Source organism: Equus quagga, chromosome 3 (genome assembly GCF_021613505.1).
Source record: "Equus quagga isolate Etosha38 chromosome 3, UCLA_HA_Equagga_1.0, whole genome shotgun sequence".
Taxonomy (NCBI): Eukaryota; Metazoa; Chordata; class Mammalia; order Perissodactyla; family Equidae; genus Equus; species Equus quagga.
The window spans coordinates 35,824,906-35,843,520 of record NC_060269.1 but is presented as its reverse complement, the minus strand read 5'-3'; the positions used below and the strand labels follow the sequence as shown (position 1 = coordinate 35,843,520).

The following is an 18,615-nucleotide window of genomic DNA, read 5'->3' as shown; positions in this document are numbered from 1 at the left end:
GATTTCACTCCTTAGTATGGACCACAAAAGAGCAGTAAATAATTATCAGCTCATTTTAAAACTAAAAAACATTTATTTCCCACAAGATACGTTCAAGTACGTTTTTAACGTGTCTAACTGTGGCTCATTCAAACTGTGTGCTTTCAGAAAGAGAAGACTACTTGAGAGTTAAATTCAGCTTTGCTTTAACACAGTAGTTAGACGGGAACATAACCTAGCCTTAAACAGCACAGGAAAAATATTTTAAAAACTTTAGTCGTGTGCACAAATTTGTTTGCAAAACATCTACTATAAATGAAGGTAATTTTATATCCTAAAATTTATGCAGTTTGAGCAGGGTTTTCACAGACAGCCCCTAAATGAAACAAAGCCATCTTAGGATGTGAGCCCACAGAGGCTAGCGGGAGGCCACCCCAGTATGCACCCTTGGTTAATGTGCATGCCCTTTCTGTATAGAGGCTCATTCTTGGGTCACGTATGACTGTATTTCTAAGAATTTCTAAAAGTGTTCTCAGGCCCAAAGAATCCAGCTGCACATGTAGGAATCATTAGCCAGGAACTAAATTTCTGCCACTGAGACAGCCAGCCACTATATGCCGAAGCAGTAAAAACTATGCATAGAGATGCATATATAATTAGGTGTTTGTTTGCTTCTGTATGTTAAATGCCCCTGGAGCAAATAGAAAACATTGTCCCTTTATGTTAAAGTCAGCTCTAACATAGTGTTTGATAAGCCACAAGTGTACGTAGACTAAAATGACTTGATTACAAGTAACTCTGGCACTTTAATCTCAAATCATCCAGTTGCTAGTGCAGCAATTTTCTTGTAAATAAAGCAGTGGCTTTCCAAACAACACTGGCTATGAGAAGATTAAGATCTTATCTTAATATTCCCCATGGACCAAGACTGTATACCAAAGCAACGTGAGCAATGGGGCAGAACAGCAGGTAGTTGCAACCACCCAAAACTTAGTGGTTTAAATCGACCAGCATTTATTATTTCTCATGAGTTCATGAGTTAGCTCAGGGGGTTCTGCTGATCTGGGCCAGCTTGGCTGCACTGGGCTTGTTCACGAGTCTGTGGTCAGCCAGTAGTTGACTGGACTAGGATGGTTTTGTTCCACGTGGCCTCTCATCCTCCAGTGGGCTAACCTGGGCATATCTTCATGGTAGACGCAAAGGCTCTAAGAAAAACAATGGAAAGGTTTAATACTTTTCAAGCTTCTGATTGCATCGTTTGCTCCTGTCCCATTAGCCAAAGCAAGTTACAAGGTCAAGCCCAAGAGTCAGCATGGGAGTGCCACAAAAAGAGCATGGATTGAGGGAGGAGGGAAATGTGGGGTCATTAAGTCCATCTACCACTAGCAGTTACTTGGGTATTTTTTTCATAGAATTTATGTTGCTAAGACAGTAGTTTCCATGTTTTCTGTGGTCTGAAAAAAACTATTTCTTTGGATCTTCATGTCCTGGGCCAGCCTGGTCCAGAGATGGTCACGGCTCCTGTGAAAAGTGGCTTGATGGGCTCAGGCTCCTCCCACTCTCTGAGTTGCTCCACCTGCAAGTTTCCTCAGTTGCTGAACCTTTCAAGGAAAGAGAAGTCCAGACACCAGCACATGGCAATGAGCCGCCTCAGTGAATCCCGTGCATTTACTGCCCGGTCAAGGTGCAAATCGCTTCTTGGGCAAAAAGCAGAAGTCTGCTTTCCAGTCAAGTTGATCTTCTGATAGGAAAGGATTCTCCAAGGTATTCTTCCAACCAGTAGATTGAGATATTTTTAGCCAGACGTTAAAGCATTAGGAGAATGTGCCAGGTTACCCAAATAGGGTAGCAATAAATCATTGCCCAGGTGAGTCAAGGAAAGAGAGCTGACAAGCATCTGGGAAGACATTTGCAGGGTGAGGAGCAGGCAAGCTGTCTGAGGACACTCTCCTGAAATAACATCCTCTGCCAGGAGTGAGGAAAGAAAGTGGTGTGGCTCACGAAGATTCAGAAAGTCATGGAAAACATCCGGCTGAGGAAGGAGTCAGAAAGACTGCCCTTGAGAGACTTGAGGGAGAACCAGTCAGACGGTAAGAAGGGGCCCAGCACTGAGGTGAATGGGGAATGAAGACAAGGCCAAGATTACAGAGGCAGAGTGTGCCTTGGGAAGGAGGGGAAAGGCCAGACAATGTAGGGCAGAGGGAGAGAGCAAGGATGGCCTTTGGAGAAGAGATGCCGGAGAGAAGCAGGGGGTGGCTAGGAAAGGAGAAGCAGGATGGAGACTGCCTTCTCCCGTCTTCTCCATTTACTGAGCCGTATGTCCTGCCATGCATCCTTCAGGCACTTGACATTCATTATCGTTTGCCACAACATCCCAATGAGGGCGGTACTACTACTTCCGTTTCACAGAAGAAAACTGAAGTCTAAAGAGGGCAAGTTAACTTGCCTAAGGTCACCAAGGCATAAAATAGTGAAAACAGGATTTCAAAATAGGTTCTTTTTAACTCAAAACATGCACTTTTAGCCACTGTAATAGCTCCTTGGGACTGCTATAACTAGGTGCCACGGCCCGGGTGGCTTCAACATCAGAAATGTATTGTCTCCTGGTTCTGGAGGCTGGAAGTCTGAGATCAAGATGTCAGCAGGGTTGGTTCCTTCTGAGGGCCACGAGGAAAGAATCTGTTCCAGACTTTTCTCCCTGGATTGCAGATGTCTATCTTCTCCCTGTGTCCCTTCACATTGTCCCCTCTCTATGCCTGTCTATCTCAGTGTCCAAATTTGCCCTTTTTTTTGGGCGGGGGGAAGGAAGCCTGCCGTGAGTTAACATCTGTGCCAATCGTCCTCCATTTTATGGTGCTAGGTCTGTACCTGGGGATCTGCAGCCAGGATCCGAACCAGCCAATCCCAGGCAGCCAAAGGAGAGAGCATGAACTTAACCACTATGCCACCGGGCCGGCCCCCCAAATTTCCCATTTTTATAAGGACACCTGTCGTACTGGATTAGGCCCCAACCCTACTGACCTCATCTTAACCAATTACATCTGCAGTGATCCTATATCCAAATGAGGTCACATTCTGAGGTACTGGGGTAGGATTTCAACATACGAATTTGGAGGGGGGCACAATTAAAGCCATAACAGCCATTATCCCGACTGGCCCCAGAGGCAAGATGGTGCAGCAGAGAGAACAGTGACTAGCTTACTGAACCTGAGCAAAGCTCTTTGCTCTTGAGAGCCTCTATTTTCTCATCTATAAAATGGGATAATTTCTCCTGGCTCACTTAGTCACTGTGGGGAAAGAATGAGTTAAACATTCATCATTGGTACAGAGAAGCCACTGCTTTCTCCACCCATACCCCCAACAGCAGATGTTTCTACTACACAGCAAGGGGGGTGCAGCCCTCACAGGCTCTTCAGCTCTGTTCTCCCCTGGCATCTTCTTTACAGCCGCAGAGGCCACCAGGGCAGGCCCTTAGGTGACACCATCAGACGCAAGCCCCACACCGCCCTGCAAGCAGAAAACACAACATCTGAGTGCTTTCTTTTGCCCAAAACCTCCATTGCGTCTCTGAATGAACACAGCCTGCAGACCTGGTCTAAGCTACTGCTGCAGGAGCTGAGTGAGGGAGCATGGAGCGGCCATAGCCCTGAATGAGGCGAGGCCACTGCTCAGGTACCTTCAGCAGATGCTCAGGGAATCAGTCACACCCACGCAGCAAAAAACACAGGAGAAAATACACCCCATTCCTCTTCTGAGGAAACGAAGATGATCCGCCAATGTAAGGGAACACCTTACATCCCCATTATTAGGTCAATGCAGGGCCAGGCCCGGAGGGAAGCTCCCTGCCCGGAAATCTCGGCAAACCTGGCCACATGTCCTCCTCACAGCGGGAAACACCCTGGCGCTACCCTGTGCTTCCCCAGGAGCTGAGAAGAGTAAGGAATGAGGGCAGCAGGGTCTGCCCACAGCTGGGGCGGCTGTCATATACCGGGTCATGGCTGAGGCTCCTCAGAAATGGCCTGAATGCCTGACCTGCCGCCCCACAGCACAGCTGAATCCAGATGGCGAGATCAGCACCGAGACCTGGAAGGCAGAGGGAGGGTGGGGTGGGGTGGGGTGGGGACAGAGTTGTACAATGAAGCTAGTCAGGAGGGCTGGCCTCCACAGTACTGACGCAGCTCACGCACAAACCACTCCAGGGCAGAGGCAGAGCCCCACTCCTGGTCAGAGGCACACAGGCCACTGCGGGAAAGGCCTGCTCAGGTGGCTGGAGGAGGCCCTCCAGAATTTCCCATATCAGAGAGGACCACTGCCCCAGGCACACGCCCTGCTGCAAATAAGCAAGGCTCCTGGTTAATAAATCTACCTGCGAGTGTGTGCCAGCATCAGAGGGAATGACTCTCCATCCTTTGGCTGCCAAATCATAAAACATTACAGAGAGAATGAATTCCATGAGCTCTTCCCCACATTATGACACAAATCAAATAGTAAATTACATTTTATTTCATTTACAGAGACCTTGGGGCCAAAAGGTGGTGTTTGGAAAACAGCACACAGGTGAGAAGCACCGAGAAGCCTGTTATAAATACCGGTGGCTCTAAGGAGAGTGAGCGTGGGGACCAGGGGGCCATCTAGGAAGGAGCATCTCTCTGCTGCCCTCTGGGTTTAGACCAATTCCCCTGCCTGCCAGCAGCAGCCGCCTCCACACCACATCAACCAGAGCCAAGAGTGCATCCTGCAAATGACACCAGGAGTAAGTACAGTTCCCTTTCAAATCTCAGCAGCAGGTGCACAGGCGGTGTCTGGTGTCTGGTGGGGGAGGTTGGGCCAGCAGAAGGCTGCCCTCCGTCTCATTCTATAGGCTGGATAATTAAAAATCACAAGTCCCAAGGCTTGACAAATGAAAAGTCCATTCTGTTCATCCTGACATTCTTTTCCCACTCCACAGATCTACACAGTTCTGTGCGGTCGTCCCCTCTCCCCTCATCGCTAGCAGGATGTCCCCCCTCCCCACCCCTGGAGTGCCAATCGTGATCTGTCATTCCCATGTGTCCAGGTGGCTTTGGGTTCTGCCCAGGAGGAGGGAGGCAGCTCGCCGCCCCCAGGCAGGTCCTTGGGTACCAGGGTCCACGTGGGGCCCTCAAGGGCCAGGCGCTACAGCAGCTTGACATAATTCTGTGGAATCAGGCCCCTCTTGCCATTCAGAGTCCCTTCGAGCCAGCCAGGTTCCCTGGAGGTTTGCACTGAAAAGGAAGAGAAGTCACTTTTAACCAAGATGCCCCCAAGTACTTGCTCCTGTGAATTCACTGTTCTGCTGTGTATATGAAAGGCTCAACCAGGGAATGGCCAGTAGAGAATGTGGCCCATTTCTGGGATGTCTGGTCACAAATCTGCACGAGGGTTATTTATAGGATTTGGCCTTTGGTTACCACATCTTCATCTGTCTTCCTACAGCAGCCTGCTAACCAGTCTCCCAGCTTCCAGTCTGGCTCCTTCCAATCCACTATGCACAAAGGAGCTCAGCGAACTTTCTGGAACACAGAGCTGATCACATCATTCCCCTGTTTAAAGACCATTGTCTATAGGAACAAACCCAAGCTTCCAGTGGTCTGGTGCACAGGCACACAGCCCTGCCCACCTCTCCAGCCACCCCACACACTCCTCACTATTGCATCATCCTTGTCACCTGAGGGAATCATCCAGAGAAATCCCCAACCGGACCTCCAGGCCTTTGCACATGCAGTACCTTCTGCCTAGAAAGCCTTTCCCACACTTCTTCCTCGTTATAGACCATAAATGCCCCCTCCTCTGGGGAGTCTTCCTCGACCTTTCTCAGCACTTATCAGGCCTCACAGGCATGGTCTGCGCAGTTGTCTGACTGCTACACTGGACGGGAGCTCCTGGGGACAGGGCCCAGGCCTTATGTACCTGGCACACTGCAGATGTCCATAAATATCCATGACAGATACATAAGAGAATGACCGCAAGCTGGACAACAAAGGGCACTGGGACAGAGCACTGATCACCAGGGTTTGCAAGTCAAATACAGAAGCATCTAATAACCCCCAGCTGTGGGCAGGCCCAGCTCAGGCCTCAACAGTGTCAGGAGCAGGAGGGGCAGCGTGTGCACAGATGAAAGGGGAGGTGCAGGCTGGCCCAGCTGACCAACTCAGGAGCTAGCTGAGCGATGCAGGTGTGATCACAACCCAGAAGGAGAACTACTGTGTATCAGAAACCAAGCAAACACATACATGTATACCACATACAACCTTTAGGAAACAGTACTCTCCTCACTATGTGCAAGGCACTCTTGTTTATTCTATTATTTTAAATGCTGATTGGAACTCAGTAAATGGAATTCATAACCCACTAATGTGTAGCAACCCACGGTGTAACCTCCACAGGGCTGTTCCCTTGGCTCGGAATGCTCTTCTCCCCAGTATATGCCTTAAGCTATCAGTTTAGGCACCCCTCCCTCTAGGACCACTGTAATGCTCCAGGTCAGGGCCCCAGTTATACACTATTTTCTCTCTCTCTCTCTCTCTCTCTCTCCCCCCCCCCCCCCCCCCCCACCCCGCCTAGGCTACGCTCTAACATGAGCACAGTGCCTGACACATCTTTATCTGTTTCATGAATGAATAAACAAATGAATGAGAGCTGTGCCCTCCACGTGATCTGGCAGCAAGTCACTTTCTTCATGCCCTCACTGACATTTACTCTGACACTGTTCCTCAGGGCAGGATTTCTAAAGGCTTCTCGCCTAATCCAAACCACCCAAGCCGGCAATGCCACCAGGGCGCAGCCATGGTCAGGGAAAAGGATTGGATTCTTTGTGAAAGGAGCCCAGAGGTCATGCAACATGGTGGGCCTACATGGAAAGGGTCCCAGGGCTCTGGTAAGAGGACCTGGAGGGGACTCCTGGATGATAAGTGCTAAGTGGGCGTGCCTGGAGAATTACACAACCCTCAAGGCCTCACTCAGTCTCCTCACCTGCAAAATGGGGTAACTAGCACTTAGCTTGTAGGACTGCCATGAGGAGTCCATACAACAGTTTATGTAACCTTGGATGTGCTCAGAGTTTCTTCTCCCACACACACAAGCTCACAGAGAGTAGGTATTAATAAACATCAGCTAAAGAGAAGAAAAAGAAAGGTGGTTTCCCACAAAGCTGAGGGTGAGAGGAGGCCTGAATGTGGAAAACCAAACTTGGCTGGGAATCCTGCACCAACCCCAGCAACAGATCGGAGGGGCTCGTCCACACCCCATCTGCCTTGCCTACAGAGAAGAGAGATGGCACCAACTTACGGAGGGTACCAAGGGGACTCCCGCAATTTCCAAGAGCCTGGAAGTGGCCAAGGGCTGGTGGTAGGGCGAGATGGGAGGGAGGAGTCCTGAGCACCCACAACTGGGCGTCCTCAGGCACAGAGAAGGTGGCTCAGAGGCTCCACTGAGGCCTGAGACAGTCTCCCCCTCCTCTGAAGACCTGGCCTCTCCTGGGAGCTTCAAACTCCAAAATACCCATCCCAGGCTCCTCTCTGTACTTAGCTGATCAAACCGCTTCCTCCAATATCAGTGTGAGGGTTAGTTTTATGAGGCAACTTGGCTGGGCCATGGTACCCAGATATTATTCTAGATGTTTATATGGGTTAACAGTTAAATCAGTAGATTCTGAGTAAAGCAGATTACCCTCCATAATAGGCATGGGCCTCATCCAATCGGTCAAAGGCCTTCATCGAACCAAGACTGAGCTCCTTTGAAGAAGAGGGAATCCTGCCAGCAGGCCACCTCTGGACTGACTACAGCTGTTCCCTGGGTCTCCAGCCTGCCCACCTACCCTGCAGATTTTGGGCTTGTGCCTCCACAACCGCACAAGCCAATTCCTTAAGATAAATCAATATCTATCTATCTATCTATTTATCTCTCGATCTGTCTTTCCAGAGTGATTCATTCATTCATCCACATGCACACATACATCCTATTTGTTCTGTTTCTCTGGAGAACCCTGACTACAAGCAGTTTCAGGAGTAAGAACCTCATTTTGGGGGAAATGTTGAGGCCAAGAGGCAGTGAGGATAAGGGAAATGAGATGTGTTTGGAATCCACGAGATCCTGGCTGGACCTCTGGCTCCTTAATGACTGCGACCCTGGATGATTTACTTAATCTCTTATGACCTCCATGTTCTCCATTTCTAAAAGAAGGGGAATGATGATTCATTCAAAGTTGTTGCAAAGATTAAAATGAGACCATTTACATCAAGTGTGATGCCAGGCACACACCGTTTCCATGCCCTGTCCAATGTAGGAAAGTAAATATGCATGGGTCTCAGCTTTTGTCACATCCCATGGGCTGTGTTCTGCCTGTCAGTCTCAGTCCAGGAGCCTTGCTCTCCTTCAGCCATGGAGCCCTGGGCCAGCCTCATGCTGGAAGAAGGTCACAGCATGTAACAAGAGAGGTGCCATAGATTGCATGTGTGTCCTTCTGAAATTCATACATTGAAACTAACTCCCAGTGGGATGATACTAGGAGGTGGGGCCTCTGGGAGGTAATTAGGGTTAGATGAGATCATGAGGATGGAGCCCCCATGATAGACCTAGTGCCCTTCTAAGAAGAAACAGGAGAAACCCTGATTCCTCTTCCCCCCACCCCCTGCCATGTGAGGAAACCAGGAAGAGAGCTCTCAACAGAACCTGACCATGCTGACATCCTCTCAGAATTCCCAGCCTCCAGAACTATGAGAAATAAATTTCCATTCTTTAAGCCACTCAGTCTACGCTATCTGTTTCAGCAGCCCGAACTGACTAAGACAGTGGGTATGGGGCCAGGGACCCTGACTAGCACTGAAGAGCAATCGATCTCGTCCTCAAACACTCCGAGAGGTAGCGGATGTGGGGAAGAAATGAGGGACGTGAACTAGACAGTTCTTCCTCATTCCCTGATGCTGGGCTGCCACCGGACCACAATCCCCTGTCAGGGACAGGGCAGGTCAGTAGCTCCACTACTCACAGCGAGAGGCTGTGGAGAGCCAGCTGCTCATTTAAGACCCCGTGACACAGAAGCTGACAGTGCAGCATTCACTTAGCAAGCACTGGGGAGCACTATCTGTGTGCCAGGTGCCGAGGGATGGCCTACACCACAGACCCTGCCCTGCCCCCTACAAGCTATGTGACCCTAGGCGAGTCATCCAATCCCAAGAACGTGGTGAGTACGTGATGACAGTTACACCAATGCTCCCTGGTACATACTATGAATTTTTTTTATTGTGGTAAAATATATGTAACATAAAATTTACTATTTTAACAATTTTTAAGTGTACAGTTCAGTGGCATTACGTACATTCACAATGTTGTGTGACCATTATCACTATCCATTTCCAGAACTTTTTCATCTTCCCAAACTGAAACTCTGTAGCTAGTAAACACTAATTGCCCACTCCCCCTCCCTGGGCTCCTGGTAATCTCTATCTTACTTTCTTTCTACACCAGTAGGAGTGTCCCTCTTATAGATATTCCATGTAAGTGGGATTATATAATATTTGTGCTTTGGTGACTGTCTTATTTCACTTAGCATAATGTCTTCAAAGTTCACCCATTTTGAAGCATGTATCAGAATTTCATCCCTTTTTTGGCTGAATAGCCGGTTTTATATATATATATATATATATATATATACACCACATTTTGTTTATCCATTCATTTGTCAATGGACATTTGAGGTGTTTCTACTTTTTAACTATCGTGAACAATGCAGCTGTGAACATGAGTGTAAAACTATCTTTTTGAGTCCCCTGCTTTCAATCCTTTTGGGTATATATCCACAAGTGGAATTACTGGACTATATGGTAATTCTATGACCGATTTTTTGAGGACCTCCCATACCATTTTCCACAGCTACTGCACTATTTTACATTCTCACCAGCCATGCCCAAGGATTCCAATTTCCCCACATCCTCACCAACACTTATTTTCCCCCTTTTTTTTTTGTGAGGAAGATTGGCCCTGAGCTAACATCTGTTGTCAGTCTTCCTCTACTTTATGTGGAATGCTACCACAGCGTGGCTTGATGAGTGGTGCTAGGTCTGTGCCTGGAATGTGAACCTGCGAACCCCAGGCAGCTGAAGCAGAGCATGTGAACTTAACCACTACGCCAGTGGGCCAGCCCCCCTTTTTTTGATTATAGCCATCCTAATGGGTGTAAGCTGGTATCTCATTGTGGTTTCTCCATGTCCTCGTGAATTACCATCCCAAAACAACAAGGTCACTGAGCTAGTGACAAGAATAATTTGTGAGAAGCTTTCTCCAGAACAGAATCTGGACTTAGGTTTTTTGTTGTTTTTTTGTTTTAGCGTAATATAAACAATATATGTGACAAATATTTAAATCATTGTAATACAACAAATACCAGGAACCCACACTTAACTTAAGAACTGCAACATGGCCAACATGGAGGCCTCTGTCCTATGCTCTGTCTCCCCACCTCATACTTGTCCCTGCCCCAAAGTAACCAGTAGCTTCTCTCACCCCGGCTATGGTTAAAACACAGTTTCATCGCATATGTACATATCTGTAAAAAATATACTATTTTGTGTATTTCTGAATTTAACCAGAATCACATCATACAGAGTCTTCTGGCACTTACTTCTTTTTTCCTAACCTGTTTTTCTAAGATTCCTTCATGTTAGGACTATATTTAAGAATACAACTGTTGGGTTGTGGAGTCCACACATGATCAACTTTCCAAGATAAGCTCCCCAAACAATGGAGATATCATGCCTCCAGGTGGAAATGAACACAGTCTGGGAAGCCAGGAAGCCAGCCTCACTGCTGAGAGAGGCCAGCTCGTGGAAACCTGTCCTGCCGGGCAGCCCTGGAGAGGGAAGGCACCCCTGCCCTGCCTGGAGGGGCCAGCAGCTACAAGGCCGCCTGTCTGGAAAGAGAGCAGGGCTGACCAGTCACCAGGGAAATGTATTTCTGGGGTTCCCCAGTCCCAGAGAAATGGGAAAGGTCCCTCTGGTTGTCACAGGAACATTGGCTGCCCTGAGACTTTACCAACACAGCCCACCTTGGGGGATATGGGAGGCATTTCCCCAGAACAACATCTAAGCATCAGTGTGTCTACTATAGAAATGAATCTTCCACCTAGAATTCAAGCTCAAGTGCAGGCCCACACAGTAAGAGCAGAGAGCAAGGAACAGTTATGGAGCTAGTTAATTACTAAAGATTCCTTTCCGTTCCACACGCTGGTGTAGGATTTCCCACTTGTATATATTCTGAACCACGTAACTACTGACAATTGTGGCTCAGGGGCCACTTTGACCTGGATTTTCCCTTCTCCAAAGGCCAGTGAATGCCATAAACCAATTTCCTTTGTTGCCTGTAGGAAGCAGCACAAAAGAGGAATGCACTGCAAGAACATTTATGCGAGCTGGAGGATTCCAAATGGACAAGCGAACATAGGAAAAATGTCTTGGGCATTTCAAGGATGCTAAGTATGGCTGGTCTGCAGAAAGGATGTGTTCCTGGTGACACTCCTGTAGCTGAGTTATAAACAGTGGCCAGGTGAACCACTGCCTAGCTCCACAAAGTTGAGGCCAGAGGAACTGCCGGTCTGTCCTGTCCTGTGCCAGTCAGGAGAAAGGAAGAGCCCTCAGCCATTCGAGAAAGGGCTTCAGTAGACATTTTCTGAGCAAGCTCACACTTTTAACTAGTTAGAAATTCCCTGCTAAGAGATCAACTATGCACAGATGATAAAGGTGCAAACACACAGAAAAGAATAAATCCTGCTTAAGGGCCTTCCACGTTCTGTGTCCTTTAAGACCTGACCCTAAGAGTAGCAAGTCTAACGGTGCAGGTTCTGAAGGCATTCCACCATGCTTATCCGCCGCTGCAGAAGAACGAGGGGAGGCACCCGCAAGACAAGCAGCTCCCGTAAAATGAGACACTCACAGACTCCTATAGGCAGAGGTGTCAACCCATCACCAAGGCAGCTACAGAGCAGTTAGCCTTGGGAGGAAGACTAAGGAAGAACCGAGACCTCCTGGGTGCCCCAGCGAGAGATCTACACAGAGCTGGACACCAGCCCCGCACAGCACCGAATCTGAGGGGGGCTGTCTCGGCTTAGACGGGAGCCATGGCCACAGTGCACCTCCACAGTCAGCAACATCCTCCCTCCACCGATGGCTGTGCTGCACTCAGAGCCCTGCCTGCCCGTGGCCCAGAATGCTGTCTTGACACAAGATCAATCTTGTGGACTTCCCTGAAGATTAGGATGAGGAATCTGATGCACAGAGAACTTAGGGAACTTGTCCCAAGTTGCACAGAGAGGAAAAGCCAAGATCTGATCGCAGGCAAAATAACTGCAGAGTTGACAACCCATAGCCACCTGTACCAACCACTACTCTTGTCCAAAACACTGAGATACTGGGGAGGGGTGGGGGGGGGGGGATTGGGTATATATATGTATGGGGGTGTGTGTGTGCGTGTGTGTGTGTGTGGAAACAGACAGACACACACACACACAGTCACCTACACACTTTTTTAAGGAGGACTCCTACAAGTCATCTAGGGACTTCAGAGTAGAGACTTCAGCCTCCTGTGTCAGACATCTATCGGCCTTTCCCCTGTTATCTGTGCTGGCAGAACCAGATTTGCCTGAGGTCCTGACCCCCATTCACATGTCTGTGTGTCCAGAGGTGGGCATGTCCCTATGCCCAGTATGGTTCTGACTGGTCTAACTCCCTGCCAGTGATATGTTCAGAGTGAGCATATGACCCTGTTCTGGCTATTGAGATGTGAGGACAGGGAAACTAGGAAAAGAGTTCTAGAAAAGTTTTCTCATTCTCAATGAAAGGAACACAAGAATGAGGCACTCCCTTCTGCTGGGGCTGACTGTGGCCATGATGCCCAGAACTGTGGCAGCCATCTTGTGTCCACTGGAGAAAACCAGCCAGAGGCCGCTGTTCACAAGCTGAGAATGGTTCAGCAGAGATGGAAATACTGTGGTCTTTGAAGACATCTTTGAGAATGTAAATTAACCAAGCCTGAAACTCCCTACTTCCAGAGTTACTGCTGTGTGAGCTAATCCCTTTTCATGACTGATTTGGCCAGTTGTGTCAGGTTTTGTTACTGGCAGTCAAAGGCATCCTAACAGATACACCTTCTACCAAAGTAAATATCTCACGAACAGCACCGTGTAAGGGATTCCAGAGGCTCCTAAGCAAATCTAATCACACCATGTAAAAACTCATCAGCATCTCCCAAACGCATGGATTTCAATGCTACCATCTCAGCTTTCCCTGCTGCCATACGCTGTGCCCGTACATGACACTCCTAGAGTAGGGCAGCGACTTTGCCACACTCTGCTGGCAAATGTGCATGTAGGTATGTCATGGCAATAGAGGAATGATCTGGCTTCTCCTCCCAGAACAAACTTCCCCACAAAGTACAGTTCTGTCATCTGTGGGGTTTTTTGTTGTTGTTTGTTTTCTGACACTATCAGGAGTCCGTGGCTCCCAAGACTACACATGACACATACATAGTAATCTATTCTAAATGAGGCAGCTTGCTTTCTAAAAACAATCAGCAATGCTGCATTACTGACAAGATACCACTCTGCGTTGTGTTGACACATTCCACATCTTCTAAACATTCTGGCTAATCAACCATTCCATTCCAAGCATGGAGGCTTCTCCCTGCTTCCCCAGAACTCTCTGGGCAGCTCCACCCACACACAACATCACCGTTTCCACAGCAACCAATGAATTTCATAATGAGCAGGACTGGGAAGGAAGAAATCAAAGAGGGGGGGGGGGGGGGGGAGAGACATGCACTGAACCACCGGAGAAATTTGTGAAATATTAAGCTGGGTAGAGCTCCTAAATGCTGTGTGTGAATATAAAACCCTCAAATAAAATCGACGCCCTTGTTTCAATATGCAAAGTCAATACCCATAACCAGAGATTCACACACGCTTCAAAGGAGCAAAAATCATGCAAAGTAAGAATGGTAAGGGATTATAAAACAGCATTTTTTAACAATACTACTCTCATGGAACTCAGATTTGGCAAATCTGAAGCATTCTGGAGGGTTGGCTGGGAGAATGGGAAAGGAAACAAAGGACAGAAATCAGAAATACTTCTTCACTCTAAGTGGCACTAGCTTCTTTACATCAGGAGAAAGATATCCTGAACGAAGACTCACAAGAGTTAAAAGCGTGGAAGATAACCAAGATTACAGCAGAAGGGGTATTCCAGCGACCAAGACATCGGCCCTGGCGCTCAGTTCCTCGGAGCCACCCTGTCCTGTCCAAAGCACCAAGGGATAGACCTGTGCTCCTGACGACACCACACCCAGTGACTGCTCACTCTGGGCTGTAGACATTCTGGGGTGACAGAATATATCCTACCACAAAGCTCCCACTAATACTTACCGTCCTCAAAAATTGCTCCTATTTCAAAAGATAATTCTGAGCTGTGTTCTGCTTCACACGGATACACCGCTCGAGCCTTCCGATTGATAACACTGGAGAGGAAACGTGGAAGAATGTGAGAAACTGAGAGGGATAAACCTCACCTTTCTCCCACCCCCATGTCCCAAATCTCATTTGTATGTCACCAGTGGGGAAACGCCTCCCAAAAAAGGAATTAGCAGAGAAGGGAACATCAGGCAAGACCACAGCACTTGATTTTCAAGTAAGTGATGGGTTTTCCGATTCCAATCTTTCTTCAGGGAGCCTCTCTGAGAAGCTTTCACTGAAGCTCTTCACCTGATTCTCCTCTCCGCCCGGTGGGATGCCCTCTCCTAACATTCAACATGATCAGAACCACAGGGCATGCTTATTTCCTAAGCACTGTGGTTTATCTATTAGGAAAAGCACCCATGTCTTCAGACAGAAGACAAGGCAGTGAGAGGCAGAGGCACACACACTGAGTGGCTTCAGCAACGCGCTGCAGACACTGATCTGTCTAGACTGGCAGTTGGCTTCCATACCACTCTGGAAGGGCCTGTTGTTCTTACTTGGGTCTTCTTTATTTCACCCCCTCACTCCTGACCCCAAAAGGAACATCAGTTTCAGCATCTCACTACTTGTCAAAATGTCCTATGTATCCTTATGGGGAAAGAGCACATTGGGGAAGGACGGAAACTGTGCTGTTAGCTGGATCAGAACTGAAGAAGAAGGAAGTGTCCCGCCTCACTGAGGTTGGAGCAGACACTAAGGCTAAGAGGAGCTCCAACCAGCTACCCAAGAGGAAGGGCTTGCTAAGGGCCAGCACCTCTGGCCTCTGTACAGCTGCCTATTTAATGGCCATGGTAATTCCTGTTCCCAGTGCCCAGTTTACATTCCTTAATACAAAGCATGTGCTTTATAGTCACATATAAGAAGATGTTCCAACATAAGTAGTTACATAAATGCACAACCAGCACCCAAAAGGCAAAGTAGGTTCAAGCAGCCCTCACATTAAGGCAAATTTCTCCTAAGGACATACTTGCTCTTGAACTGAGGCACAGCCCCAAGACAAGGTTGTAAATGTTGTCTACTGTGTCCAGGAGGCCGGAAGAACCTGAGCAAGCATTTCCAGCCGAGAACACAGAACCTGCTCAGGTTGATCAAGCCCTTTCTGTGTGCTGCTCGCATATTCTACATCATATTCCAAACCACGTACCTTTCAGGTGGCTTGTCTGCTACAGTGGCAGGAGAGAGAAGGACAGGTGCGGACTTGGGTGAAGGAGGTGTAACAGCTGGGTTGCAGCTTGGTGTGGTCGGGGACTGTGGGTTAAGCCACTGGACCATACATGATCGGGGCTGGCTTGTGCTAAGGGTGGAAATTTGAAGGACAAGATTAATAGTATAAAGGCCACAGAATACCAAATACATGACACCCTAATCCTAAATAGCTGGGATGATAGCTCCCTTATCTCTCCAGACGACCAGAAGGGACCGAGTCCTCTCTACATCCTCCCAGGTCTGCAGCCCCAAAAGCCACATCCTGAAACTACAGACGCCATATTGTACTTCTCCAAGTTTGTAGAGATCTAGTCTCGTCCAACCTAGCACCACCATATATCAGTTCACTAGTTAGGACACCAGAATCCAACTGTCAATATAGTTCCCTGGACTTTTGGGGGCTTCATGTTTTCTGCTTATAAGGAAAGTCACAAGAATCTACAGTCAAGCTCATGACCAAGAGCTCCAAAAATTCAACATGTGGCCTTTTAATGTTTAAACCTCTTTCATTTGGTCATATATACATGCAGCAACTCAGAAAAAATTGCTACTGGAATCGAGATTCTTCTAGAGAGGAGCAAAGACTAGCATTTAAGGGAGAAACCAAGGAACAGCAAAAATCTTTGCTGACCTAACATTCCCTAATATTTGAAAATTTAAAAAAAGTTAACATAAAAAGTTCAGTGAACAGACTCATGGAAGGGTCTCTAAACATGAAGGGAAAGTTCAATAAATATGTGTGGATCTGAAATTATTATTCAATGATCTCAAAACTGGAGGCTAGTGACTATGGCATATGAAACTTACTTCAAAAGCATAGTGCTAAAAACTGCTCATTTCGTTCAATTACATTTCCAATACATATGTATTCAATGGCTGCTACACCAAGATACTCTGCACCTCAGATTCACCCTCTTCAGCTAAAACCAATTTCCATGAGCAGCTTCCTTGTCTTTCCACGTTCCTGAGCATTATCTTTGATTCCTTCTTATCAAGCAGAACTAATACTACGTTCTGCCCACTTGTACTTCAAATCTCATCATTGTCAGGACTATCCCGTTCTCACAGCTGCATGCCAGTGTTACCACTCTGGTCTCCTGGCTAACCCCCAGCACCATTCCTCCAACTTGGCCAGGTCAATCAGCCACACAGCCACCTAAGACCCAGTCTACTCCATCTACCTCCCCAAGAACTAGTGCGCTCCCCAACTTGCCCCTCCAGGGGCTCCCCTGCCCCACACCCTGGCCGGTCCGCCTGTAGCTCTGCTTCCCTGATGTTCCTGTACTCTGCCTCCTGTCTCTCTTCACCCCTCAGGCTCTCCCACTCCTATGCCTGCTCTCATACTCAGCTCCAGGTCTCCCCGACTCCACTTTGGCCTTTCCTAAGTCACAGCAATAAATGGGACAGCAGCTTGGCGTAAGTTGTTCTGTGATGGTTTCAGATATTTCTCTTGCTTTTGGGGCAAGAGTGGGTCTTTAACTCTTTTTGTAGACCTCACAAAGCCAGGCAGTGTACCAGGTACATGAAGTCTTCAACCAACATCTCAGCAACCAATTCAGATGTTCTAAAACTAAAAGTGGATTTTATAAATCAGGTACATGAAATACTACATTATTGACTTAATAGATATTTAGTACACAGGTTTCCTATCCCTTGATCAGGAAAGGGGATGGTGGATGTGCACTTAAAAAATGTTACTCTTTGAACAACTTATCTACAATCCCCTTATCCAGCCATTCATTTGGAAGTCATAAAACCTATTTCATACTAAGCAAAGAAACCTATAAATCTCAAAGTGTTCTGTATCACTCAATTCTTTATCAGAAAATGAACCTTGCATGGTGTCTTACTAATCAGGAAAGGAGGGGAGGGATGAGTGAAGCTCTGACCAAGAATTTAAGACCACAGTTAGCCAAACAATTTCCATTTTATCTCCCAGCAATTATTCAAGGTGCTTGGAGGAGGGTGGTGGTGGAAGATGAGATGTTTTACCACACCCCCATCAGCTCTTTCTAGTCATAAATACTCAAGCGATTAAATGATGGCCATCCATGTGCTGAGAGGGAGGACAGCTACAGGATGAAGATAAAGTAACAATGTGACTACATTTATAAGGCTCTTTAAAAATAAAGATCATAAATTTTATAGCTGTTATCTACTTAATCCTCACATCTTTTTTTTTTTTTTTTAAGTGTTTTTGTTTTTTTGTAAAGGGAAAATACCCCTTTTGGAAAGTGAAAGATTGTTGGAATAGCAGATGTAGATAGTGCGAGCCCATCTCTTAGCTTGGCTTTCTCCATCATGTCCCAAAACAGGAAATCAGAATCAGCAATCCTCTGCCAGGGTCAAGCTCTCAACATCTCCTTTTTTGTTTCTTTGTTTTCTGTGATCTCTGTTGTTCAACATATAGATGTGCTGTGTGACCCAGCACTAACCAGTTCACCAAGACAATCTTTCCAACTTCCCACTTAAGACTTGAATTTCTGTATTTGTGGGGCTTGCCCCGTGGCCGAGTGGTTAAGTTCACATGCTCTGCTTCGGCGGCCCATGGTTTCACCCATTTGGATCCTGGGGGCAGACATGGCACCGCTCATCAGGCCATGCTGAGGTGGCGTCCCTCATGCTACAACTAGAAGGACCCATAACTAAAATATACAACTATGTACTGGGGGGCTCTGGGGAGAAAAAGCAGGAAGGAAAAAACAATGAATCCCATGTGGGTACCAACTTTGAGAGCTGGAATATTCATAGGAGGGAGCAAAACACAAGTTTGAAAACAGTCTCTATGGAGATGATGGAGCCACGTGGACAATTGGAAGTCCTGTGAAAGAGGAACCCCACGTAGTAAAACAAAGTTTGGAAAACAGAACAGAATAGCTGCTTGAATACAAGAAACTTTTCACAGGTAAGGAGTG

General features: G+C 47.4%; 1 protein-coding gene across 2 annotated transcripts in view; it reads right to left on the bottom strand.

Annotated features, from left to right (window-relative positions):
* Positions 1-4,459: 4,459 nt before the first annotated feature.
* Positions 4,460-18,615, bottom strand: part of ARHGAP10 (Rho GTPase activating protein 10) — a 290,156-nt gene continuing 276,000 nt past the window's right edge. Inside the window, exons 21-23 of one of the 2 annotated variants that reach the window (XM_046657070.1) lie at positions 15,639-15,788; positions 14,405-14,496; positions 4,460-5,222 (exon numbers count right to left, since the gene is read on the bottom strand). In XM_046657070.1, coding sequence (XP_046513026.1) covers positions 5,134-5,222; positions 14,405-14,496; positions 15,639-15,788 — 331 coding nt within the window. In that variant the 3' untranslated portion in view covers positions 4,460-5,133. The remainder of the gene's footprint in view (positions 5,223-14,404; positions 14,497-15,638; positions 15,789-18,615) is intronic. The other variant, XM_046657071.1, reaches the window with a different exon arrangement.